Source organism: Melospiza melodia, chromosome 1 (genome assembly GCF_035770615.1).
Source record: "Melospiza melodia melodia isolate bMelMel2 chromosome 1, bMelMel2.pri, whole genome shotgun sequence".
Taxonomy (NCBI): domain Eukaryota; kingdom Metazoa; phylum Chordata; class Aves; order Passeriformes; family Passerellidae; genus Melospiza; species Melospiza melodia.
Window position 1 is genome coordinate 43,318,045 of NC_086194.1, and position 27,675 is coordinate 43,345,719.

Consider the following 27,675-nt stretch of genomic DNA (forward strand, 5'->3'; position numbering starts at 1 on the left):
AGGTAACAACTGACTTGACTCTTTCAACTAAATCAGGGTGAGAAGATGTCAAAGTGGCAATTAAGAGTGAAGTGTTTAAAGAAAAGAGACAAATTATTTTAACAGAATCACCATTTTCATTTCAGCATCGTTACATGTCTCTTAATTAGAACAGATGTCTCCCTATTCTGTGCAAAACAGAAAAGGACCTGCGAGGTCTGAAATACTGGCTCATACACAAATACTACCACCAATTCCTGGCTTCTGACAGCAAATCCACTGCCTCAGACTGTGCCAAACCAAACCACCTGATGATTCTGGGTCCATCAGGGCTGGCTGTGCAGTGCCCAAAGCTCAGATGACATCATTTTCTCCTCCTTACACCTATAAACACCGTGTGTTATCCTACCATGCAGCAGCAGTGCCCACTAGTCAGGCCTGTACCACATGCATTGTAGCTGTGTTTTAGTACCTCTCAGATTCACAACTGAGTTGATTTTGCTCACAGAGAAAAGACACCATCAGTCATCAGTTTGGTAAGCTCTTTAATGGGAAGCTCATGGTGTTATGACACTGCTGGATTTGACACCTTGGTGGTGGACGAGGAAGGAGGATCAGAAGGCAGGCAGTGCTCCACTGTAGGCTCACATCTCTGAAAGTGCTCAACAAAAGGGCAACTTCTTTTGCTGACTCCTTTCATAGCTTAATAGTCCCGAAGACAGAGAGGTCTTCCAGCCAGAAAAATTATGGAAACCACACCAAAGACAGCCTTGGCACGGCATGGCACAACATGATTTCTGCTTGGTGTGTTGAGGGCTGACTAGTCCCTGCATTAGTAAAGGAAAACTTGACAAAAGAATTGCACTGACTGAAATCCAGAGCTGACACTTCTACCACCCCTGAAGATGAAAGCTTCCTTTACACGCAGTGTTACCACAGATCTTTGCCTACAGGAGCATGCTGGTACAGAAAGGGAATTTCAAAGTTCAATGTATTTTACATGAAACCAGTAAGGTTTATCATAGTCAGCAATAACTAGTTCAAAGAAGTTTGGGGTTTTTTCTTGTAGACAAATGAAGGCCCTTTTTGTTAATCTATTTTTTTTTATGTCCAAGCTCGTACTGACAGTGTAGCGTTACACAGCTCTGTAAAAACTGGGGTTTGCAATAATGCAGATGTGCCTTTAGGGGCTGTCTTTCTTCAAAAAAAATCAGCAATGAGAAAAAAGTCAAACAGATCATGTAAAAGACAATGTGGCTCACTGAACTGGTAAATGTGGTTAAGTGAAGAGGCTTCCTCTGCCCACCTGCCACAGACATCAGACACCAACAGTGCAACTAAATCTTGAAGTCCAATAAAACCCCAAAGTGACAGGATCTGCCCTCTAAGGACCAAATTTAAGGACTCTATTTAAATATCTGCATTGGAAGTGATGTCTCCTGAGCCTTCAGCTCCATGGTTACCCTGCAAGCACAACATCAAGTCCAGCTTGTTACAGGGTCTAGGAATTGCTGCCCTGAGTCACTCCTGCCTGGCTCTCACACAAAGCTTTCCCAGCTGCAGCTCTCTGCAGAGACAGGCTGCTGGGGAGGAGCGGAGATCCTGCCAGAATTAAACACATAAAACAAAGCATTTGCCTCTGCTCAGCAATTTACAGAAAGGGGCATCCAGCTATTGCCCCTGAAGGGATCTTTCCCAATTTCCCATGTCCTCTGGCCAGACCAAAAACAGCCAGCAGAGAAAGAGACCTCCCAGTGACCAAGGCAACCAGACAAGTCTCATTTTCTGATGTCCAACCTGGAGAGTCTCAATGGGTTATGATTTTCAGAGACTGGATTATCTGGCTAGACATAACTGCCTGTGAAAAGATACTGGGTTTGGCACATGAATGACTGCTGTCTTCTGCACAACCCCTGTCTGGCATGGACCACTCACTCAAGGGACAACACATCTCCCATGCCACCTCATCCCCCTGTACAGAAAGGACAGTGTGACTCACACTGTGCTCAACTGCAGCTCCACTGATGCACCTGGCTTCAAGCTGTGGGATGTAAGAGGTGCTTCTCTCCTCCTTCCTATGCTTCCCTTCTTCTAGGAGTGAGAACTTCTGAGAAGAACAGAATGGTAAGGATGGACAGGAGGGAAATATGGACACAGGATAAGGATGCAACTTCACCTCCTGCCACTGCTAAAGCTAACACTGAGTAAAACAGCCATAGACATCAGCCCTGGATCCCAGACAAAGATCAGGAAAGATGCTGAAAGAGGCTGGGAATATGTCCTGAATGGCAGCTTTCCAAAACAATGTCAACAATATTATTGTAATCATTTTTACTGTCCCAGTCTCATGTCCCACCTTGCAGAGGGGTAAAGGGCAGGGACCTACTCAGCAATGTTACAGCAGAAACTCCTCCCCACTGCCCTCAGCCACCCTATGACACAGCACATCTTCCGTGGGTCACAGTGGCAAGATGCAGCGGCTGACATGCGTGTCACCGATGCAGGCAAGCTAACTATGGCTACTCCCAGAAAAAGTGGCATTCTTACATGCATGAGACTTTCAAAGGCACAGCACTATGCATGGAGGGAAACTGCCTGGAAAAGAGCTGAGAGCAGGGCAGGAGGTGGAGCTGAAGTCTGGTAATGGTTCAGGTCATCATGCTCAGGGTTGAGCTATTCCCCCTGTTTCTGTGAGATAACACTCTCACAAATTTTTTTCTCTCATGAACAAATCCTTTTAAAGAGATGATACTATACACCTAAAAGAGGAGCTTCCTGCACCCTGACTACTGCTCCTACCAACTCACACAATATCATAATGCTGGAGAAGAGGAATAGGCTTTTCAGTTTGCCTTCTCTATCCCTTCCTTCCTCTACCATCTCAATGCATAATCAGGCAGGACACTAACAGGAAAATACCACTGAGGTCAAGGCCTCAGGAGTGTCCAGAGGAGCTTTTTCATAAACTGCGTGATCATAAATGATCATCACTATGCAGATATTTGGCAGGATGGCTTTGGCTGTCTCACAAATATCAGCATCTCTCTCTCTGAAGGGGCTTTGCTCACTCTTGCCCCTGCACTTGTCACAGTTCTGAAATCTGCCTTTCCATCTGGCAGATGGAAATCCCATGTATTTCTCATCACCCAAGCAGCACTCTGCTTACTGCATTCATGCAACTCATATTCAGAAGCACCAGTTCTGCAAGAGGCTCTGCTCTGCTGTATTTATATTTACTTAGAGCATGAAATGACTATGAGAAAGGCAGAGGGAAAAGGGAAACCCTTCTGTGTCCTTTCATTACCAGTTTGTTCTGAGGATAGGCAATGATTATGTCTATCTCCCTTCACCCACAGACCTAAAGTGCTGTATACACTGCTGGACAAATAATACTAACAGTCCCCTTTAGAAAAGGCTTAAGGTGGGACTTTCAAAGGAGTTATCCTGCACCTCTTAAATTTTCCAGAGGCCTGCATGCATAACTGGAGCCCTGCCCTGAATTCTCAGTCTGAGACCCACCTATAGCTCAGGGCAAGGCAATGGCAGAGCCACAAACCCACATCTCACTGAGTACCCAGGCCTGCAAGCAGTTATGCATGTGTTAGCAAATTTTGTGTCTCAGTCTGGCAGCCTAGTCACAGGGTCATGCTACCCCTGATTAATTACTGAATGGCTACTAATGGCAAGATGTGGTAGAAGGGAGGGAAAAATAAAATACAAATGAAATACAAAAACATTTTGTAGTACAACCAAACCAGCTCCACACCTCTTGCATCATTTGGCAAGTATGGAAAAGTAACACAGTAATACAGAAATGTATTTGGTCAAAGTAAGGAATCAATATTTTTTGATATAATACATTCTATATTAATGCTCATTCACATTTATTACATGTAAATCAAATCTTCTATGTAGAAAATTCCAGTTTATTCTCAGTGCTGCCTGGTCATGCTTCAGTTCAGCAGCAGGGCTCAACACATTCGGCTCCTAGCGAAGTGAGAGGAAATGAGAGTGCTCAGCTTTCTGCAGGGCCAAGCCTCCTCACACATCCCCTGGTCCTGCAGGTCCTGCCTGAACAAAATCTCCCTGCCTTCAGTGGGAGTTTTGCAGGGGACAGCGCTGAAGAAGGGCTGGCTGTCCAGCACTTGCAGTCTGTGTGGAAATCACTCAAATGGCACATGACATTCCAAAGAAAAAGTGAGTTAGTGAATACAGAAAATCATAATAACATATCTACATAATTTACAGCATTGTTTGCTTGCAACTGTACTGATGCTCAACTGCTCATTAACAATTCAATCAATATGCAGGAAAAGGTGGCAGAGTGCAGTACATATTACAACCTGCATGCAATTACAACACGGGATCTCAGTCTTTCCTCATTTCATGAATTCCTGCCTATCCTGCTGCCACCAGCACCCAGTTCCCACTGAGCCTTGTGGAGTCAATCCCTCACAGCATTTAGGCCAATCCCCATCTCCGCCACAGGCCCCTGACACCGCGCAAGGCGCATTTAGCAGCAGGCCCCCAGCTACCACCCATGTCCACCCTGCACCCTCCCCTCTGCTGAGCCAGCACTCTGTGCAGCCACACGCTGAGCCAGGCTGTGGGACCAATCCAGCTGGAGGCTGCCTGTCTGTAAAAGGCACAGGGCTGTGTCCCAGTCAGGCCAGGCTCTCAGCCCAGCTCACTGTGCAGGTGTGAGTAGGGTGCCTGCACCTGCACATCGGTGCCAGCCACCTGCCCCTCAAACAAACGGGTGAAGTGCCCAGCAAACCTGAACAGCAGGACTTTGCCTCCAGCCTGCACAACTGTAAATTGCTCGCTTGCACTACAGTAGAGCAGAGGAAAGTCAGCCCTGTAAGGTCTACTTGTGTAAGCTACAACCCAAGGGTTGGATGCTATGAAGAGAGTGGTTCTTCCAATGGAAGGCTCTGTTTAAGGTTGTAGCATCTGTCCTAGCTGGAGAAGAAAGAAAAATTTAGGGGCTTAAAGCAGGGGTGGAAACCACTGGTCTTACACTTTATTTCAGTAAGCAAAAAGCCTATTGCTGCTCTACAGTGTTATACAGTGAACTGCCACAGTTCTCACATCACTAGTCCATAGAAAAGGTGCTGCAACTACCATGTCTATGCCTGCATGCTGAAAGAATGTACAAAGTTGCATTAAGCTCTGATTTTCTTCCATATTTCTTTTTTATATTTTTAGACTCTGACTTCTACAGTGTTGCAGACACTTCGGTGCAGACTCCGGTAACACACATCATCCCAGTTATGGAAGATCTTTGCCTCTGACAGAAAAATCATGTGCTATGCATCTCTCAAACCATCATAAATGTAAACCATCAAGAAAACTTGCTCTCTTTAGTAACCCTGGAAAAAGTCTTTAAAAAATCTATTGCAAAGGAAACATCATTAACAACAGGGTTTTCAAAATGATGCGAGTTATTTATAGGAATTGTCCAAGCATTTTCTCTTCTCTCACTCTTTGTTTTTACAAAGCTAATTCTGTATAAAAGGGCTTTTGAAGCGTGTGACCTTCATTTTACAATTTTTAAAAAACTGGAAAAAAAGGAGTAAATTTAGAAACATCGTTCTTGATTGTGGAAAACAGCTGTATTACAACAGAATTACCTTTGCTTCTTATATTTTCGGTACAAAAGGCAAGTAAATAAAGACACCCTGCATCTTCAGAGTCTGGCACTCATCCAAGTTACTTGGAACTACATAAAACAGGTAAAAAGTATGAGGGGTCATCTTCTCCTTCATACTAAGAGCCGCACCAAACCCCTTGGGGAGCAAGTCCCCTGATAAGTAAAACCTCATTAGATTTTATATCAGCTGAAGCAGTATTTTAGCTCCCCTCAAATAAGGTGTACATGCCCAGACTTGCTCAAAGGCCCAGGAAGAGGTCTGGCAGAATTTTAAGAGCCAGGTGCTGGTTGATACCCTTATGGCTTCAGTGTTAAGTTGCATTCAAGTTGCGTTCAAGGAAGATTCTGGAAACTACAGGCCTATCAGTCTCACTTCAGTGCCCAGTAAAATCATGGAAAACGTTATTCTGGAAGGTATATAAAAACACCTGGAGTACTGGTCACAGCCAGCATGGCCTCATGAAGGCAAAGTCCTGTTTGTCAAACCTGACTTCTTTTTATGACAAGGTAATCCATTTGGCTGATCAAGGGAGGCAAGTTGATGCCATGTATTTGGAGTTCAGTAAAACTTTTGATACTGTATCAAAAGCATCCTTCTGACCAAAATGTCCAGCAAACAGCTGGATAAACATGTCATGGGATGGGTCAGTAAAGGTTCATAGGCTGGGCACAAAGGGTTACAGTGAACAGGGTGACATCAGACTGGTGAATTGTCGCCAGTGGGGTTCCATCCTTGGCCCTGTGCTCTTCAACATCTCATTAACAACCAGGACACAGGACTTGAAGGAATACTAAGTAAGTTTGCTGATTACACTAAATTGGGAGGAGTTGTCAACTCTCTAGAGGGCAGAGAGAGATGGGCAATCACCAATTGTGAGAAGTTTACAGGGGCAAGTGCTGGATTCTGTACCTGGGACAGGACAACCCTGGCTGTGTGTAAAGACCAGGGAATGAGAGGCTGGAGAGCAGTGCTATGGAACGGGACCTGGGGTCCTGGTTGATGACAAGTTGAATGTGAGTCAGCAGTGCCCTGGCAGCCAGGAGGGCCAAGCGTGTCCTGGGGGGCATCAGGGACAGCATCTCCAGCTGGCCAAGGGATGGGACTGTCCTGCTCTGCTCTGTTCTGTTCTGCACTAGGGCAGCCTCACCTTAAGTGCTGGAGGCAGTTCTGGGAGCCACAATGTAAAGAAGACATTTAACTATTAGAGAGTGTCCAGAGGAGGGCAAAAAGGATGGTGAAGGGTCTGGAAGGGAACCCTGGTGAGGACTGGATGAGGTCACTTGGTTTGTTCAGCCTGGAGGAGACTGAGGGGAGACCTCTTTGTGCTCTTCAGCATCCTTAGGAGGGGAAGAGGAGGGGAAGCTACACGTCTCTTCACTCTCATGACCAGTGACAGGACCCAAAGGAATGGCCTGAAGCTGTCAGGGGAGGTTTAGGTTGGTTATCAGGAAAGGTTCCTCACCCAGAGGGTGGCTGGGCACCTGAACAGGCTCCCCAAAGAAGTGGTCACACCACAAACCTGACAGAGTTCAAGAAGCATTTGGACAACATTCTCAGGCACATGGTTTGACTCTTAGGCTGCCCTGCGCAGGGCCAAGAGTTGGACTCGAGGATTCTGATGGGTCTCTTCCATTTCAGCATATTCTATGATTCCATGACTCTAATGCACAATGCCACGAGGTTTGAGTAATAATTTGGCAGTGTATCAAAACCAGCAAAGCTTAAAGTTAGTTGTCATGCAGAAGTGGGACAGGCGACAGCTATTTTTTACTTGATTTGTAGAAAGCAGCACTTGCCTTTGGATCACATGGCGTCGAAGTACCAGGGCTGGTTACAATGTGTGCTGCTGGTGCCAGTTATTCCCAGGTATTAATTCAGCACTTGGAAACTCAGGTGTCAGTGAAATGACACCAATATGTCTGACACCCCCTGGATTTCCTATGTCCTATTATTTTTGTTAAGCCTTCATATGCACTTCTGCAGCACCAACCATTACTAAACTACTGTTTTTCAGGAGAAGTCTCTCCATGTTTGGTACTTTGTCAAAAACCTATAGCTGTTGAACTAAAAAGAAAAGCGCAGGCGGTGTTTGCTCTCTGCGTGGTTTCCTTGGAAAGGTCACGGGTGAGGACTCTCCCCACACGCCTCCTACATTCTCAGTACTCTACATTCATGTCAGCAAACACTACTCCCGAACACAAATCGAAGAGACAAGTCAGTGACAAAACTACTTCTAGACTGATAACGGCAGAATGCTACCAAGACAATTCCATTGAAAACCCACTGAAGCAGGAGCAAAATTCAGGTCACTTCTTAGCAAAGCTCATCACGGATTATTATTATTTTTTTTTTAAACCATTTTTTGTAAAACTTTTATCTTGGCAGCCAGATATCCCCTTGTGATGTGCTAATTCAAACAGGCTAACGTGGGACCACCTGACTCCACCTGGTACCAAAGGCTTCCGAATTTTTTTATAGCTTCTCAGAAAATCACTGCTGACTGACACCCATCTGTTGGTGATCGGCTTCTGGCTCCTCTTCTTCCACATCTGCGTTATATTCTTCAAATGCATCATCATCAACATCTGGAAGCCCAAGTAACTACAAAGAAGAGAAAATACTGTGTAACAGTGAATTACCCACTTGCGCAGCTTTGCTGCAAATCTTCACACAAATCCTACGTGCACTTCTTAAAAACCTCAAACCCTGGAATAACAGTACTGCTTAATGATTTTGACTCTCATTTTTTCCCTCCTGGGATAAAGAAAGATTTGAAAATGCATCCTTACACCAAATTAAGCGCTCAGAGACCGGAAGATAAATAAAACCAAAACAAAGCACTTGCAAAAAGCTTCACATTCTTCCCTGAGGTCACATTATGAATTGTTGAGTGTTTAGACTTGGCAGTGGTTTAACTTCAGAAAGAATCATGATAATACTGTAGCAGTAGTTGTCTTGGTTTAAGTTTGTTTTTCATCAGCCCTATAAAAGTAAAGAAGAAAACATCCTCATGAAGGACTGCCTAGTGTGGAATAGGCAAGGAGTCCCTAAAAGCCCAAAGAACCCATCATGTCAAACGCTATTCTTGAAGCCTTCACTTCATCACACCAGATAAAGTCTTGCCTGCTGTGTGAAGCCCTTGCAGTAAGAATTACTGTGTATTCCACTGAAATGCTGTCCCTTTAAACTTCTGCAAATTAGATTTAGGCTTGCAAGCAATTGCCAGTCCATCTTGCTTGGATGATGTTTGGATGCCTCCACCTGATGGCTCCAACCACTGCAATGTCACCTCTTCGGTAGAGGAAGAAGAGCAAACAGCCATGTTTGAACTTCTCCCCTCTCCCCCCAAAGGTTGCCACGCCAACAGAAGTCAGGAAGACAAATAAACCAAATTACAATCAAAATAATGCATCTGTTGTGGAAATCTCAGATTCCTCCACTAACAGCTATTAATAGCCACAAAGCAAAATCATAGGCCTGGCATTACTGAGAATACCATGTATTTAGCTTGCAGGGCTGGAAGAGCAGCACAGATGCATGTAACACCCTCTTTAGTGATGCAGCTGTTAGCTCTTGAAAGAGGCAAAGCTCAGAAAAATCATGAGGAGGGTGACACTCTTTAGGTGAGAGCATGGAAATGAGAAGGCTGCAATGAGGCAGATTTTCAGGGACTTAAACTAATTCAGTCTGTGATCGACATTCAAAATTATTCAGTGGACATAAATAAAAGGCATAGAATTAGCTTCTGGGTGCAATGAAGCTTGTATTCCTCACTGTCACTGGGAGAAAATCAGATTTTTGTTACAGGCTTTCTTTGGCAGGGAAATGGAAGGAGAAATTTGCTGACTAAATCCTCTCCTTCCCCTCCTTCGCATTTTAAAAATACTTACAGAGAGACCCCAAATGGAAAACGTTTTTGTTTTCTGAGCAGAACAAAGTAATTTTTCCTTCTGCATACATATTTTTCAAATCAAATGTCTAACTGAACATGAACTGCTGAGTTCATTTTCAGGATATGGGGGTTTTATTTTGCGTTGAAGCTAAAATTAAAATACTCAATTTTCAAAAGGCAAAATTAAGGACTCTTTCTAGACCTTGTTATACACCAGTATTATTTTTGATAAACTAATTTGGTATATTCAAATTAGATGTGAATGTTGTACTCCTGTTTGTATCACCTGGCAGAAAGAGTTTTGATTGCAGTTTTTTTCCCCACCTCTGGTCATAATTCCTCTTTGATTTGCAAGGAAATGAGTCACATGAATCTTAATTTTATGGGATACTATACTGCAAAATTAGCACAGAAAACACAACGTGCACCACAAGAAGTCCAAACACACGCACAATCCCAAAGGATGGGGAGTATATCCTGCTTTTCACACATCCCCTCTCTCTTTGCCATCAGGAAATCCAGCTCCTCTTTCCCTGGAGGTGTAAATCAGAGGGAGCAGTGTAAATCAGAGTGATGCTGTAGGCTTTAGTGGTTTTACAGAGGAAGAATGGGGGCGAGGTGGGATGGGATTCTTCTCCAAGGGAGATGCAGTTTCATTCTCTCGCAGACATTTTATGACCCTCCAAGCCACCAAGCACCTCAGCCATGCAGGTCTTGCTTTTAGGTGTCATATCCTGTTCCTTCCCACAGGATTATCATGGCCCCTCACTGCTATTAACCCCTTATTGCTCTCTGGACTGCAGTGACAAATCAGCCCACACCTTCAACACCTGAAGGGAGAATCAGGGTCCAAAGCGCAGGGAGCTCTACAAACATTGGGACAAAACAGAAGGAGGGCATACAAAAGGTAAAGACAAAGTAAGATGATGAAGATGGCCTGGGCTGATCCTAGATTGACTCCCTTATCTTCTTTCCCACACACTAGTTTCTGCTTCTAGTCAATAACTGCTACGTATTTTGAAGTATCAGCTATGCAGTAGACTTGAAAGGACTTAACTGCAGAGGAAAACATGGAGAAAAGACATAAAATAAAAAAGTGCTGTAAAAAGAGAGAGCTGATTCACCAGCAGAAAAGCCAAGGGGAACCAAAACTGCCAGGTAGGGATGCATAGCTTAGGAGGAGGTCAGGGGCATGGTGAGGAGGGAAGGAGGGAGGGTAACAACCAGCAGCATTGACTGAATGACAGCTATTTATTTCTGCTGGCCAAACCACCCATCTGGAGGTAAAGGAGAGTCATGGGACATGCATGAATACAGTGCACATGGAATAAATGGCTTTTACACTGCAGACTCCCCTTTTCAGATGTAGGCTTTCCAGGCTGAAGAGGAGCTCAGTGTAGGACCCCTGGAATCTGCTGCTGAGTTGTATGACTCATGCCTTGGCTTCCTGCAAACTTTGCCAGTTGGTGTGATGTCCTTCAGGCATTTCTTGTATTTGTCTTCCTTAACCCTTTCAAAGTGCCCTGATTTTACAAATAACCTCTCAGTTACTAACTCACAAAAGCAGAGTGACACAGTCTCCTACCAAAAGCTGGCACACAAGCACACTGAAAAATAAACCATGTACAAGACTGAACTTTAGCAGTCCATGTGATGCTACACTAGAGATAACCAGTTCTGTTGAATCCCTGTGGGAAGGACTACATCTCCAGACAGATATGCTTCAAAGCACCAGCACGGGCACCTCCTGGCACCAGAGCATGGCACCTCTGACTCCAGAGAGACCAAAACACAGAAGGAGATGGGATGCTCTGAGGCAAATAACAGTATTTGAGCCCAGTGCTATTGGTTGATATCATGAACATTTGTGGTGTCTGGCACATCTGGATGCTCCCTGAAGAAGTGGCTAATAAGACAAATCACAAAGTTTTGTAGAAACTGACCCAGGAAGGCAGTTTCCTGCCTTGGGTAGAGAGAGCATGCCCCTCATCATCTTCAATAAAGAAACACTTTGAGAGGTGTGGATAGTTGTTGCAGGCAAACCAGCACTTTTTAAAAGCCTTATCTAAATAAATATCCTGCTTGGCACTGTGTTTAGGCACATAAAACATTAGGGAGAGATGCTGAGAGCAGTGAGGGACAGTGAGCAGACCTACACCACCCTCATTGCCTTCTGTGCCCAGGGAAGACTGATAAGCAGAGGGAATTTTCTGTCTCTCACTGAGAGAGATGCCAACTGCTGGGCATTCATATTCTCACTGTCTCCAAAACACAGGGCCCAGCAGCATGAGAAGCCAGTCCCTTCCCACTCCACAGCCCCAGGGCAAGCTCATGGAGACATGGCTGGGCTGTTATCATGAACGTGCAGAGCAGGGCTGAGCTGAGTTACTGGAAAAAGTTGTTTTTGGAGCCCTCAGTTATGGGAAGGCAGATACTCATGCTGTGCAAAACGGCATGAAAAGCTGCAGATGCACTGCCACTGTTTTCTTCTAAATATTTCCCTTCAAAAGACCCCAGCAAAGAATTTTGGAACTGTCTAATAATCACAGATGTCTACTGGGAATACCAAAATGAAGAAGACTTTCAGAAGGTGCTTTACAGTGCTTAGCAAGAACCTGCTAAAAACCTGGTCCCCAGTGTCCCAGACTGAGAGCCAGAGCCACCAGATACTTCAGAAAAGTCCAGTCTGACCTTCAGTTGCAGTTTCTTCCTGAAGTGCCATTTTTCACACTGGAGTTTGCCAGAATGGTCTCTGTCAGCTGATTTGCTGGGATAAAGAAGAAATGCCCTGCAAATGCACTGGTGCCTTGAAGTTGACAGCAAGGTGGTCTCATTAGTAAAATGGGTCCAGTTCAGAAAGGACAGGAGACACTATGAAGTGATGCCAATGAAATAATTTCTCAATCTCACAGAAAAGAGGTTTTGTTCTGGGAAAGGCCTGAGAGTGCAAAGTAGATGTTTCCATACATCTACTGTAATACCATTCAATTTTTAAAATCTTTCCTCCCATGTATGTGCTATTTTTAATAGTTACTATTAGGAAAAAATGTCAATACACTCCTTAATTAGACTTGTCTACACACAGCCATACCTCAAATGATAAACCCTTACGCTGATGCAAATCTCTCAATACTGGGTGAAAGGAGAATCTGAGAAACTTAATATCTGTGGTACAACCACGAGAAAATGAAGAGGTACTTGATACAGTCTGAAAGAGGTTTCTGGCAACTGAGGACACCATTTTTGTGCAAACAAAAACAAAATGAAATTCAACAGCTAGGAAGCGAAACTAGAAAAATGCAGATTGTAAACAAAAGAGTTATTCAGAGCACCATAACCAGCCATGAGAAGAAAAGTGCCCAGCAGTGTTGTATCCTTTAAGTCACCTGAAGACTGCATCAAGAGTCAGTGTCTTTTGGAAAAGACACATTCTAGTTTAGCCTCATTTTATATGGTCAGCTGTGGGAATCATGAGGTGAAATGTGATGTATTAATGAAGGGCTCAGGATACATGAGCATAACGGTTCCCCTTGCTTTCAACCTTTTTATTCTGAAGAATAGCTCAACTTGCTTTGACTGAAGTCAATTTCTCAGTAACTTAAATGATGCTGGAATAAATGTGGTTTAAGTGAAATAAGTAATCTGTACCAGTTTAATTAAGTCTTTTTTAAGTCCTCCTTATTTAAACCAATGGAAGTTCCTCATCAAAGGCACAGCTTCCCTGAGCAGGAGAAGAGAGCTATGAAGATCTCAGAGCCCAATATTGTTCCGGAAAGCATAATTATATTTTTTGCATGTTTTCACAATTACAAGCAGCTGTAGTGACAGATCAGATTTCCAGTCCTTTCTAAGAAAAGTGTGCATCTGTTCTATTTATTTCTAGCCTCTCAAAGGATTCTTTAAAACGATGCTCTTTTATGTCGACCAGCTGTGGTGATCTGTGCAAGGGTGTAACACAGGGAGGGCCAGTGTTTTCGTATCGGTGCTCCAGGCCCTCCCTTTCACATTAAATACTTGAGATACATCTCCAGTCTTCTCAACTAGTCAGCCAGAAAAAGACAGGAGGGGAAAGTTGAGTATAAAAACATCCATTGGTGAACTTTCTTATGAACACGACAGGAGAATGGCTCTGGCTACAAACCTTCCCCTGCTTTGCATCACGCCCTTAGCCAGCCTTAAACATGCAAAAGGAGTATTTGGCAGAAATGAAGGACAACGGCCAGCCTAAGACACCTCACCCTGATGAAATCCTGGCTTTGGCACAAATCTTAGTGTTAAACAAGGACAGAGGAAGCTGAGTAGCAGCAAAACAGGAAAATACAGGCCCCCTCCCCACAAAACCCAGATTGTCTTCCAGTTTCTTCTCAAGCAGTGATCAAACCAGTGCGTGCAAATACCAAGTGGCAACCATCCTAACAGCAAAATCTGCATCACTTGGGGGAAAAATCCTCAATCATAAAATAAACCACCCTGAGGAGAGACCGTACTTCCAGTTTCCCAGAGGTTTACTCTTGCTGTTCATATCCTTGCAAAACTCTCCAGTTCCAGTGCCAGGAAACAACTCTGCTACAAAGTCCCGTGGCGCTGACTCGTATCCCGTTCCTTGGAGTCAGAGCTGTATCAGCAGGATGCGAGTCCCTGCCCGCTGCCACCAGCTGACACATCAGTTGGCCTGCCATCCCACACAGGAATCTCATCCTCTCAAGCACACAGATGGAAATAAAAAGGCAGCTGACTTCCAAGAAACAATTTCCAATTGCCTGATGCTAGCTTATGCGCTAGCACTCCTGTACCCAGGCAGCTAACTGGAGAAGAAAAACCAGCTTGCTCTATCCAGTGCTGTCCTATTAAAAGTCACAGCTAACTGTCAATGTTTAGAAGGGAAAAAAAGCACTTACAGGTCTGAAGGATTTGAAGACTTTTTCCAATATTTCATGGAGCGTCTTTTTCCCACAGGAGGAGATGTAGTCCTGTGCAAGCTGCAGGAAAGGTAAGCAGTCCTCACTTTCGCTCCACACATGCTGAAAGCCAACAGCAACACAAGAAAGGAAAGGCATTAACAGGAATTCACACCAACCTTTCCATGTGATTTTATAAGGTGACACGTTGTAAACATCTGCCAAAGTACACCGAGCCTCCTGCAGCTCAGACCCGCCCTGGGGACAGGCATTGCAGGCTCTTGCAGAAGCCATGTTTCTGAGGGGGAACCTGGATTTTATTAACATGATGCATCAGAAAACAGGGAAATCGATCCAGAAGCAGAAATGGCTCATGGTTGCACCAGCCGTGAAGTGTACAGGCACTTGGCACACACACATTTTACCTATAAAGGTGCTTTTGCTCAACATCAGCCCTGCTCAGACCTGGGAGTCATGTTGGGTTTTCTCTTTTTCTGCATCATCTGCTGCAGTGAAGCCCTCAGGAAGAGCTAAAGCGTCTCTTTGTCTTCTGGCATTAGTGCAAATATGATGCGACCCTGGAGGTGGAATTTGATGTGTAATTCTCTCGACGATGCAGAAGAAAAGATGCAAAATCTGCCTGCAGGCTAGACACAGAGCCAAGGAGAGATGTTTGGGCACTCACAGTATCCTGACACTTTGAGCCTCCCACCCTGTTTTGAGATTTACTCCTCCTGGAACACAATCTTCTTTTCCCAGGCAGGCACATTTAAACACACTTGAGACCTTCCTGCTCTGGAGATGCTGGTTCCCCAGCCTTACACTCAAAGCCTCTCTCAAAACTGATGTTTATTCTGCTGCTGGGAGGTTGTTTGAAACAGAGCTGGCAAGCAATGGAGGGAGCACCCAGACAGCAACAACGCTTCCTGTGCCCAAGGGCACACGCTAATGCATCATCTTAAACACCTTCTGTTTGAAAACTTGGTGCATGGGACTGTCTTAGGCAGCCTGCCACACAGAGAAGTGCAATACTGCCAAATTGGTTTGAGACTCTTGTACCTCTCTTTTTGCACAGCAGCTCTTTTCCCCAGAGTGCCTTTTACTTGCTATAAACAGCAGGTTATGCTTAAACAAGGAAGAGGAGGATCTCTCCAAAGCTTAACTAACATTCAGGGAAAGACTCAAAACGACAGATGTTTCAATCCCTAGCATAAGACTTGCACACTGCCTTCCTCTTCAGTGTGAGTACCTGCCAGGGACACAGTGTTGCACTTAACGAAAGAAAACAGTACTTAACATCACCTAAACTGCACCTTTAAGATAAAACCTCTAACTGCTTTGCTATGAACCTCACTTGACCTACATTTTCTTTGCTGCTTGTTGCACTTTACAAGCATAAACATAGTGAAATGTTTTGTTATGAAAAAAACCCTGCATTACCAAGTAGGTTCTGCTCTTTCCATATAACCAGAGTCATGTCTTAACCATTCTGGCAATAAAAATAAGTTCTTTACAGTCTTGCCAACTCTCAAACACACATACCACAAGTCTCATGATGCTTCATGCCATCTTAAGAGTCATGGGCCTTGTAATCCTATAAATATACAACTAAATCTCAGTTTCTGTTTACAACAAAAAAAAAAAAGCAGAAAAAAAATCTGCGCTTTGTGATTCCTATGGCCTAAAAAGGCAGAATGTACATGAAGTGAACTGAAATGAGCCTTCTTCAAAATACCAAATGAACACTTCCAAATCATATTTTAAAAACAGCCTCTGGAGAAGGTTTTGGAGGTCTGGCCCATGATTTCTTCATACTTGGGGTTAGCAATAACTGTTTAGTTACTCCTAAACGTCACAGTTGAATATTGCTGCTTGGCAATTCCTAGTTCATGCCAAACCTGTTGCAATTGCTTATATATATAAAACAATTATGACTGCTGAGATCCTCATTCTTGTTTAAATTGTGGCTTCTTTTGACTACCAGAGCTATACACAGGAGCTTCCACACAAATGAAAATCAGGCCCTGCCCTTTAATAAATCATTGCTGGTTCACTCCCCAGGGCAAGTTAACCCCGTGTTGTCCAATTGTGTTTTTACAATCTCTTTTCAAGCTGCACCACATTTGAGACACCAGTGTGAATTCATCAGCAGTAGGCAGAGGAAGATGACCTAACACAAGAGGAAAACCTAAGAGAATAACCTGATCACTGAGTTTTTGAGGAGATTTTTTTGCATAGCATCATAGGACAATTAGCAAGTAACAATTCCAAAAATCTCTCCATCTGCAGAGGATTTAAAATGTTGACTGTAGCAACAAATGCATTATGAAAAGTTTCATGTGCCATTTGTGCACACATTTCGTTCGGAAATGGGCTGATTTAATCTTCTCCCTCAAAAACCTCAGCCATAATAAAGAGCAGGGCTGTGATGTCTGTAGGTTCAGCTGCATCTACAGCTCTCTGTGGTGGCTCAGTGCTGCACCCAGGCAGCACAGGAACCCTCTCAGCACTGACTCACCCATCTCCAGAGGAACCTGCAAAAGGAATTTCAGCCTTTCAAAATAAAAACAAATGCAATTTCAGGATTCAGCTCCTGCTTACAAAGCTCAGTAAGGCTGCATAAATGGACATGCTTTTCCTGGAAAACCCGATGCCTGAGGATCTCTCTGCAGCGGGAGAAGGTGGGTGCTGGCAAACTGGTGGAGCACAGTGCTTGGCTGTGGCTGTGCAATTAAAAAATATTAACTCCATCATCAGAGTATTTGTTTTCCAAGCTTGCCCAGTTTTGCTCACTGTTGCTTTGTGTCACTACAAAAGCACACAGCCACTAGTTTCCACCCAAGATCATGGTTGAATCATTTAGTTCAGCATCCACACACAGCACATAGCTGAGGAAATCAATAGGGTTGTATCTGGAGAGGTTTGCTTTCCCTCACACCTTTACATGACTCAGTGTAGCTGGATGACAGAATCACTTGCTGGCCCACCTTTCTCTAAGCAGCCCACTTGTTGTGCAAGACAGCAAAACTTTTTATTTATGGGGATAATTTGACTTGCATAAAATATTCAGACCTGCTGACTCTGTTCTGAAATATTTTCAGGAAATCTTGCAGCAATATGGCATCGTATTTTTATTTATTTCCTGAAATATTTTCAGGAAACCTTGCAGCAAGATGGCATCATATTTTTATTTATTTTACTTAGTTACTTTGAATACCAGTAATAACATGGTGACAAAACAAATGACAGACTGCAAAGAATAGCATCACAACATCTTTCTCCTTGATTATAACTACACAAGTCAAATTAATTTCTCGAGAACCTCAGGATCATCAGGAGCTGAATAGTACATTGTTCAGCTATCTAAAATGCTGATTTGGAGTTTCAGTGTCCAGGTGGTACTGAAAATGCCAACAAGCATCTACATGGGTCTCCTGCATTTCTAGCACGTTAAAAGCCTAGCCTAAAGATATCTTTTCAGGAAATGAAAACTATCAGATTGATATGATGTGGGATCTCTGATGTTAGACAAAATTTAGTATTTTTCTCCCCCAGATTGCATCTTGGCAATCTTTCCAAGTTTTTCTCCTCTCCTCTTTCCTTTTAAGTTCATCATGCTCATCATTTCCTCCTTACAAGTGGGTTATCATGGAATTCTCTGGCACCTCCTACATAGCTTTTTAAGTCGCATCATTATGAAATGACGATGTAAAGAAAGAACAAGAATACCAGGCATCAGATGCTTATTAAATGTGAGGCTCCTTTATAAGAAGCACAGGGTACAAGAAGGCTGTGAAGTGTGTCACTGTGAATTCTGTTTATATTTACTCACTTTCACACTCCACACTGTGTTAAAGGAGCCATGCAACAAGGCTTTAAAGCACAAATGATAATCAGTCCCTTGGCTTGTATTAAGTCTCCTTAAAATAAACTTTAGCCTGTGATTGCACACAGAAGGCAAAGTTATAATCTGGAACATTAAAAAAAAAAAGGAAAGTGACTGGAAAAAACCAAGATGATCAAGCTGGGAGAAGAAATTAAGTCCCACAGTGCACTAGGAGAAGGAAACAGGATGCTGGAGAATCTAATCATTAGTGGGTCTTAATCATATTAAAGAAACACCATCTCTTTAAAGAAAAAGAATTAAGAATGACACCTATCTACTTGTCTTAAAAGTATTAGCATTACAGAAAGTGCCTCAACTAATAAGGCTAGAAAAGACAGAAGGAAACATCACTTTTAGTTTTCCACTGCTTATGTTCCAGATTTGACAGGAGTTGGCCCTTTGCTCCTTTTTACTAGTGGTGACTCTGGGCAGGGAGCTCTTCCCACACCAACCGTGGAATGAAAATATTAAAAAAAAAAAGGGAAAATGTGATTTCAAACACACAAAAAAAAAAAAAAAATAGGCCAGCATTGGAATAGGGTCTGAAGCTGCCTAAGATTTTTTTTGAAGTTGACTAGACTTTGTATGAAAGAGTTCAGTCAATTATTGAACAGCATATAAAGAGACAATACATGTCTAAGAAAAATAAATGGACTTTCTTTGCCTTTTCCAATATAATTAATGTTCCATCTCAGTTTTAGCCTAGTGCTGCACTGGATTCATATGTATTCCTGTTTAGGAGTGCAGCCTGGCCCTTCTGGGTACAGGCATCTCCAGAGAGCAAAGAGCACTGGGGTCTGACAGGCTCAGAGGTGCTGGGAAGACAGATGCGCAGAGCTGTTCCCACAGAGGACTCAGAGAATCCACACGCTGAGATACCCCACTGCTACATCTGAACGTCTCAGGAATCCCTGGACAGATGCATAACTAAACTCCAGACATCTTCTTTCATAATTCAGCAAGACCATCTACTCGGCACAATAAATAAATAAATGTCATGCTCGCTGGGATTTGTGCTCCTGGAGAAGTCACTCCACTGCTCTTTGTTTCCACGGACCCATCTGTCAAATGGGCTCACTCGCCACTTACCTGTTGGAAAGGGAATTAGCGAACATTTGTCAAGCAAGTGGAGGGATGAAACTTGCTTCTTGAATGGAAGAACCTACAACATTCCTACAATAACGGTGCTAGGAGCTGTTTTGTTAAAATAAGCAAACCAAAATCCTTTCATTGAAGTTAACTGGCACTTGGCAGCTTACAAACCCCGTGGCGAGGCGCCGCTTTTCCGTGACTCTTCCTGCACTTCTGCTCACCACCGGGAGGGTCTGGCCGAGGGTAAAAGCACCCCCCGACCCTTCCCAAAGACAGGGCTTGCGGTGCCGGAGCCTTTTCCGCACAAACTCGGCGCGGAACTCAGCGAGGGCCGGCGGGGCGGGGGCGCCGGGCCGGCACCTGCACGGACCCCGCGGCGGGCCCGGGGAGCGGCCGGCGGGTAGGGGGGAGCGCGGCCCTCCTGTCATCCTGACTCCATTTTATTCCTGCCCATTCTCCATTTGCCGTGACAGCCCTGCCAGTCCTCCCGTCCCCGCGCCGTGCCCCAGCCCCGGCACCCCGGGAGGATGGAGGGGCCGCAGGGGAAAGCGGCAGCTGCAGCCCCCGCGGGGCGCGGGGCGGGCCGGGGGCACCGCACCGCTCCTGCCGCCCGCCCGGAGCCCGCAGCCACCCCGGGCCGGGCGACGGGGAACGGGGGGGTGGGGGGGTGTCCCTGCCCGCGGGGCCGCCCCCCACCGGCAGCGGACTCCATTTTGCAGATGGTGGGAGGATCCCCCCGGCCCCGCCGCCCTCCATCACCGCATCCCTCCCTCCCGGGCACGGCCCCGTCCTCCGCCCCCCCCGGCGCTGCCCCTCGGGTGCTCCCGCCGGGCTCCGGGGATCCGCACGGACGGAGCGTCCCGGAGCGGCGCGAGCGCTCCCCGCGCGGCCCCGCAGACGCGCGGGGGGAGCCCCGCACGCCCGTGACCCCCGATCCCTTCACGGGGCACTCACGAAATTGTCGCCGCAGGCGGCCTCCGGGCACAGCACGTAGAAGGAGACGCCGGGCTCGGCGTAGAAGTCCATGCGCCGCTCCGTCTCCTCGGCGGCGATGAGCTGGAAGGGCGTGCGGGCGCACCACCGCTCCGCCGCCTCCGCCAGCGCCTCGAAAGCCATCGCCGACCCCGCCGCCGCCGCCGCCGCCGCCGCCGCCTCCCGCCCGCGTCCCCCGCGCCGCCCGCGCCTCGCGCCGCCCCGCGCCCGCCCCGCGCGCCGCCCCTCCCGCCCCCCGCGCCGCGCCTCGCGACCCGCGCGCGCTCCGGCCCCGGCCCCGGCGGGATCGCCACAGACAATTGGCTCCCTCTGCAGCTGGGGAGAGGGGAGAGCAAAGATAAATAATAAAGGAAAGCCCCACGCGTGAAGGCGCTGACGGTCAGACCGTGCCTCGCCTCGCCGCTTCCCATCCCTCTTCCCTGGAGCTGGGCCGGAATCTCGGCAGCGCCCATTGTGCTGGGCACACGGGTACCCCCTGCTCTGGGTTCCCTGGGAGCCGCCCAAGTGTGGGCTGCTGGGCTGCCCGAATACAGGCAGAATCACCCCGTGACATTGGAAAGCTTTCCGGAGGTTCCTCCCAGCCCGCTGTCCTGTTAACGTGGATCTGCGGGTTTACAATGAGGTTTGCATTACTCTTCCAAGCTTATCCCAAGGGATTACCTATATGTCCAGCCAAAGCATAGGAGTTACCAAAGCTGATCTGCATTTCTAAAGGGCCTTAGCTTTGCATTGGCGTGCACTGCGCTGCAAAGGAAAACAAATCCTCACAGGCCTGTGTGGGTTTTCAGCGGGAAGCCCAGGAATTCATAGAGATGAACAGGAATTCATAGAGGTGAACGGGAATTCATAGAGGTGAACAGGTATTCACAGAGGTGAACGGGAAGCACAGAGCCCGTACGTGGCAGTGGGCAGAAAAGTTTGCACGGACAAAGAGAACAGCGGCCTCTGAAACAGCCCAGTGACTGTTTCTGATCTCCTGAGTGCTGTTCCACTGCATTCCCATGGCAGGTACCAGAAGCCCAGCTGACTGTGCCAGTGTCACACATCGAGCGCTCCCATCTATGCATCAGTTGGTGCATAAATCACTCGATGTAATGGTGAGGTCACCAGAGGTCTTTTCCTGCCTTAATGACCCTGAGGCTGGCTCGGCTGCAGCGTGGTGGCAATAACGATTCTGTGATCCTAAGCTGCAGAGGGAATGTGGCTGAGCATGGCAGCACCAGCAAGGCTGCTACAAGGACACATTCCCACTGCCTCTGGCTGACCCGGGGCACACCCAGAGCACCCACAGGGCTGTGCTCAGCCCCACGGTCACCGTGTCCTGCCACTGCCTTGTCACAGGTCTGGGCATGGGTGCAGCAGACCTCGGTGCTAGTGATACCAGGGAGAAAATCCTCTACTGGCATTGCAGCCCAGCCCTGAAGTGTCAGGAAATGCCAGCAACATGACTGCTTGTGCAACTGTAACTCAGCTCCTTTATGCAGGGTGGGATGGCAGTGCTTGCTGTTTTTTCCACCAAGAGATTTTCCATTTATTCTGCACAGATATTTTGGATAATGCCCTCATTCGTGGAGTGCTCTTAGAGTGGTAAGTGCCGAACACTCCTCATTACACTTAGAACTGTCTTCTGAATGTGCAAAACATGGTAAAAATTATCAGTGTTCCAAAACTCTTCTAGGTCTAGGTGCCTTAAATCTCAGAATCTGGGTGTGCTGTTGTAGGTACTTATCCTGGTCCTGGCAAATGAGGCACCATCAGTCTCCTGCCTCCTGCATAAGTCTGGGGAGGTGAGTGCAGTAATACTGCAAAGCACTCGCTCTGTGTGGTGCCTGTGGAAGACCTGTGGCTCTGCAGGCAGCCTGGGGCTGGAGCAGTGAGTCCTGAATAGCTGGAAAGGAAATCCTAAACCTCTTGCCACTTCCTGAAGGAGCCAGGAGTCCTGCAGAAAACCAAATGTTGCCACAGGCTGTCGGGGTTCCAGGTGTTGGCACAGCTGTGAGTCCTGTGCAGGACTTCTCTGCTTTAATATTCTTTCATCATTGGGTATTTGGTGTTTTCCTTTCCAAACACATTTAAATAGTTAGCACAAAAACAGGACATGGAAAAATCTTTTCTCGTAATATGTGACATTTACAGCTTGCCTGCAACCAGTGGGCAGGGAGCCACCACTGGGGCAGATATCTCCCCTGCCACAGGGCTCAGCCACCAAGGTCAATCCCAATCCCACTGTTTCTTTGTGCTTCCCAGGGATCTGGCTTTGTTTTCTATTCTCCCCAAAGACTGTGCTGGCATTGGGTGAGGATGTGGTGGTGGGAGTGAAGCCTTGCCTTTCCTGCCACTGTTGGGGCCATTGGGTTTGGGGCCTCCCAAGGTGGGCAGCCAGGCACCTGTGTCCTCCTGTCTGGCAGTGCCCTGGCCCATAGCAGCAAGGGGAGGTCATGGCTGTGTTGCAAACAGGCACAGTTTCAAATAAATGGGGTCTCAGTGTTAACTCTTATGATTTATGTGCCTTTTCAAAGCCCCACATGAGCATCTTTTTAGTCCTTAAAACATGACTTTAAAGTATGTGGTATTCATTAGCTCCCTTCGGTGGAGTAGGGAAGCTGACAGGTTTCAAATGAGATTTTAAATATCTTATTGCAGCATGCACTGCAAAATCCTTTGTCACGTTTGAGGGTGCAGCCATTCAAATCAGACAGATGTGATTATTTGTTTATTTACATGTGATGAGTCTCTCTGCTCTAACACCTGTACCACAAAAGCAGATTATAAAAACAGTCTGGTAAAGGGGAGTGCTTTTGGCAATGCAGAAGCGCTGCTTGCAGAGCAAGCCAGGCTCAGTGGCCCTGGCCATTGTGCTGATGCCAGGGGCTGAGGGATGGACACGTGGATGTCAGGCAGGTGCAATGCTCACAATACCCTTAAGCCTCTCCGCAAGTCAAAATCAGAAGCACCTGCTGCTTCTTTTACGAGATGAGGAGATGGCCAACAGTGCTGTACAATGCCTCAGCTTCTCTGGAATAGTGTCTACTGAAATCACACACATGGTTTTTCTTCCTACTTGTTTCAAATACCCATGAGCATCCATGCCCCAAAGCATGGCCACATAAGGGGAGCAAGTACTTTCTTGGGAAAGAAGGGGGGAGGATCAAGGGGCTATCTGCTGTAGCAAAGATGGTTTACAGAAGAGAAACCAGAGGAAAAGTAGTTTCCCCTATCCTGAGGGGATGCACTTCTGTTTCCACCTCCTTCTGAAACGTAGCAGCTCTGATGCTTGCCATTGCCCTGATCCAGGCCATAGAGAGGGCAGGGAAATGTTGCTGGATCATTTCAGAGGGATGCCAGTAGCCAGTAAGTATGGCCAGCCAGAAAAGGCATTTCACTTTGAAGAGCATATGGAGAGCATTAGGAAGGGAGAGCACGTGCACTGCCACAGCCATGCTAGTTGGAACAAAAAATATAAATACCAGCATTCTACTGGTGACTTCTGGTTTTTGCAGGTCTACACCTCCACAGAAATTAAAGAGTCAGGTGAGAGGGGAGTGTCAACATGAGGGCTGAGTGGATAAACCGATTTTCTGCCTTTTGCATGGATTGGAGGAGGTATGGAGGGGAAGGTTTTCCAAGTACCTTGCTCACAGGAGTTACCCTTACTAAAGCCCTTGCCTCTGCAATGCCCGCTGATGAGTGTGGTCTAGAAGGGTAAGGAGGGGCAGAGTACCTTGCTAGGTGTTTTCCGTTTCTCTGTTCCCCCTGGATACAATGACACTGGGAAAAAAAATGTAGGGAAAGCGAAGCAAGAAGCTGTGGAAGGTGGAGGAGCAGAAGGGTTTCTGAAATGTGCCAGACAAACACAACTCGCCCGCAGCTGTGGTGTCTCTGAAACACCAAGCCACTGCTCTCCTCTACAGTGGGTTAGAAATCTGACAAATTCCACTCATGGATTGGCCACCTTCAAGATGTTTTTTTTCTTTTTTTCCTGATGAAGTGCCCTCATTGGTCTGCTTCTGGTGAACTGCCAAGCAATTCGCATTAATTCGCCTGACCAGCTGTAAGAGCCCAATTGCCCTCCTGCAGCCCTCATTAAGCACCCTCCCTGCTGATCCAAATACAGAAAGGTCAGGAGGGTGAGCTCCAGTAAAATACAAGAGATACACCCTTAGCTGCTGTGCTGTGTCAGCTTGTTCTCTGGCATCTCTACGCTGTATCCTCAGCTTGGTCTCCTAAGGAAAGATTGGTTCCCTTCTTCCAGAAAACAAAAGCATCAAGAAATCCTAGGGGAAATAAAATAGGTGAGGAGGGTTGATTCCTTCATGGACAAGCCCTCATAGACCTTCATACCATGGGCCTTTAAAAAGAAAATATTTCTTATTGTTATCACTACTGGTTCATTCACACACATGCTTTTCACACATCCAGAGCATCCTTCACACTTGCACTTGCTTGAGAGAGGTGCTGGGAGAGCTGTCCCTGCAAAGGCCTACACAGGGCTTCCAGTGGTGTTTGCACCCTCACAGCATTTCCACTGAGCCTGTAACACCATTGCATGTCCTGCTGCAGCACAGCAGCAGGGTGTTGTTCCAGGACTCAAGCTGAGTGACTGATGGCCAACAGATCAGTTCTAGGCTGGAATCCAAGAGCCAACATGTTGGTATCTTGCAAATTGTTCCCACACCTTACTTCCCTGCTCCTGGAGATACTCAGCTTTCCAGACAGCAGTCTGTGTTTATCTTGTCTCTAATGATGAGCACAGCTGTGGCTGTCCTCATTGCTTTAGGTTCCCTTTCTTTTCTTTTTTTTTTTTTTAACCCAATGGTAAAGGGAGTTGAGGATAGAGCAAGAAAATTTTGACGAATAATCCAAGCCAAGAACATGTTGTAAAGAGAAAATGAGTTAGAAATGCACAATTTCTCAATTAAATTAAGATGTTAGTTAGAAATCTATATAAAATGAAGATCCTGCTGCTCCCACAAATCTTCCTTTTGAAGTCAATGGTTCAACATCCTATGTATTTGGCAGTAAGAAATTAAACACATAAACAGTGATAAGATCTGGGCTATGAAAAATCCACTTACTTAATTAGCAGCTTTTCCTGATGGCATTGCCAGCTCCAAAATATGAACTAAAATTTTAAAAAGGCATCAAACAAACCCTGCATCCATTCTCCTCCTAGTTCCCACTTTTTAGAAATAGGAAGTTCATGTGTTAAATGTGAGAGAGAATATACTGATGTGCTGTCACCTTCCTGGTCTTTAGGCAGACACTTTTGAGGTCTGTGTTGCTGTTGACATCCAGGCAATGGATGGTGGTGTATCACACCACATTGCTGGGTGCTGTGCAGGAACAGCACAGTGTTCCCCCACTGGTTTGATAGTGCCATGCACTTATTGGCAATGGCATGTTACATTTGTGAACAGTGCACTGAAATGTGATGGAATATTTGATGACTCTGCAAGCTGAGAGTGATACAAGGCTGGATTAACTGTGTATCTCTCCACCTGAAACTTTTCATCCATCTTCCCTTTATTCTGACCCTCAAAGCCTGGTACAAAGCCCTCATCCTGCCACATGCTGGTAAAACCAGCACCAGCTGATGTTGAAAGAAGTTTTTCTTGAAACTTTCTGAAGCTCAGGCTGCTTACACATTTTACATTCTGTGTCCTTTTGGAAACTGTATGAATGAGGTAGGAATGAGGAGTTGTGAACTTTGTTTAGGATCAGCTGAGGCTCAGCCAGCAGCCAGCCAACATGGCCAGACATGAGGCTTAGTGAGCCCAGACTGGATGCAGGGGTGAGAGAAACTGGGAGCAGAGCACTGGATACCTTCTACCCTTGCATCTTTTTTGGACACAGAAGCTGGTACATCACAGTTCCTGCCTTTTTCACCAGGAAGGATCTGTCAACACTCTTGTTTATTGCTGGGTCTGTGTATCCATGAGCAGACCATGTAGCCAGGAAAGCCAGGTGGGGGAGACATTAGGAATTGGCTTACTAAGAGCTGAAAGGTGACTTTGCAAAGACTTGAATGTCATAATGCACCATAATCTCTTCGGGCAAACAAACAGGATTTTTTTGTCAAATTGTGATCCTTTATGATATTGAGAGGGCACAGAGCTGCAGACTGTCCCTGATTTCCAAATGAATTGCTCCAATAATATAAAAGATATTCTCATAATAGTCGCAAATTAGTTGATTGCTTGAAGTGCCAGAATCCTTAATGCTCTGCTATTTTAACATATGAAAATTGATTCAACACTTACCATCTATTTAGAGATGTAAATTTATTGAAAAAGATGCCACTTCTTCTTAAGCTTTAGGCAAGCTCTGATACTTAGCTTTCTGGGCACAAGCAGGTTTTTAAGAGGACTTATGATTTTAACTGCAGCAATTTATTTTCCTTCTAAAGGAGGGGAGAAGCAGAGGAAAATTGACTGTATTGTGTACGAGGGAAAAAAAGGATACTGGTACAAGCACTGGTGTGAACTGACACAGATAGCACAGTATCTGGCACATCATACCCTGAGGGTCTTTTCCCAAGCACAGCACTGGCCCAGACCTTGCCCTAACTTCTGCTGCAATTGCTCTGTAAGTCCACACTGATGTTGGAAGCATCCCTTATTTCTGACACAGCCACTTGCTTTAGGGGAAGAGTAGTGAAAAACCGAGCACAGGCAGTGACAGCAATGACATTGGCTGGGCCAACACCCCGTGGAAAAGAAAGCTGCCCTCCTTTCCAAGGTTAGCCTAAGCTCCTAAAATCAAACAGCCTCAGTCTCTTGGGATGCCTTCCTGCAAGGGCAAGCCCTGTGCTGATGTCATGGCATGAGGCTGCTGATAGGATTAGATGGGAAAGTCGAGCCTGGTCCTAGCTGTGCTGCTGACAGCCTTCCTTTTGATTTGGCACAGTCACTTAGCACCTTATGAGATGGAGATTTGTGTGTATTAATTAGGAATACTGTTCATGCCTTAGAGCTTGTGAAAATATGAGTTTCTCATGATTTAAAAAAAAAAATGGTTGTCTTAGGTATTTGATCCTCTGTTATTATTATTCAGTATGATTCATATATTAATGCAATACCAAGAATGTCTCCATAAGGCCTAATATGCTTCTGGGATTAAGCAGTATTTCTTAATGTGTTTCTTATCCCAGTATTTTTGCAGAGAAGCTGGAATGGGGCCAGTTCATGCAATGTGCCTACACATTAATAGTTAGCCCAGGTCAGGAGAGCACTTACAAAGTGAATGCCCCAATCATCCCTACTTACCCTGCTGTGGTTTGCA

The 27,675-nt window shown here is 45.8% G+C and overlaps 1 protein-coding gene across 1 annotated transcript; it reads right to left on the reverse strand.

The window, feature by feature from the left end:
• Positions 1 to 507: 507 nt before the first annotated feature.
• Positions 508 to 20,533, reverse strand: MTURN (maturin, neural progenitor differentiation regulator homolog). The gene is made up of 3 exons (XM_063155551.1): positions 20,356 to 20,533; positions 14,424 to 14,546; positions 508 to 8,234 (listed from the first exon to the last, which is right to left on the reverse strand). Exons 1-3 carry the CDS (start codon positions 20,515 to 20,517, stop codon positions 8,124 to 8,126), a joined length of 396 nt encoding a protein of 131 aa, XP_063011621.1. The 5' UTR covers positions 20,518 to 20,533; the 3' UTR covers positions 508 to 8,123.
• Positions 20,534 to 27,675: the final 7,142 nt, after the last annotated feature.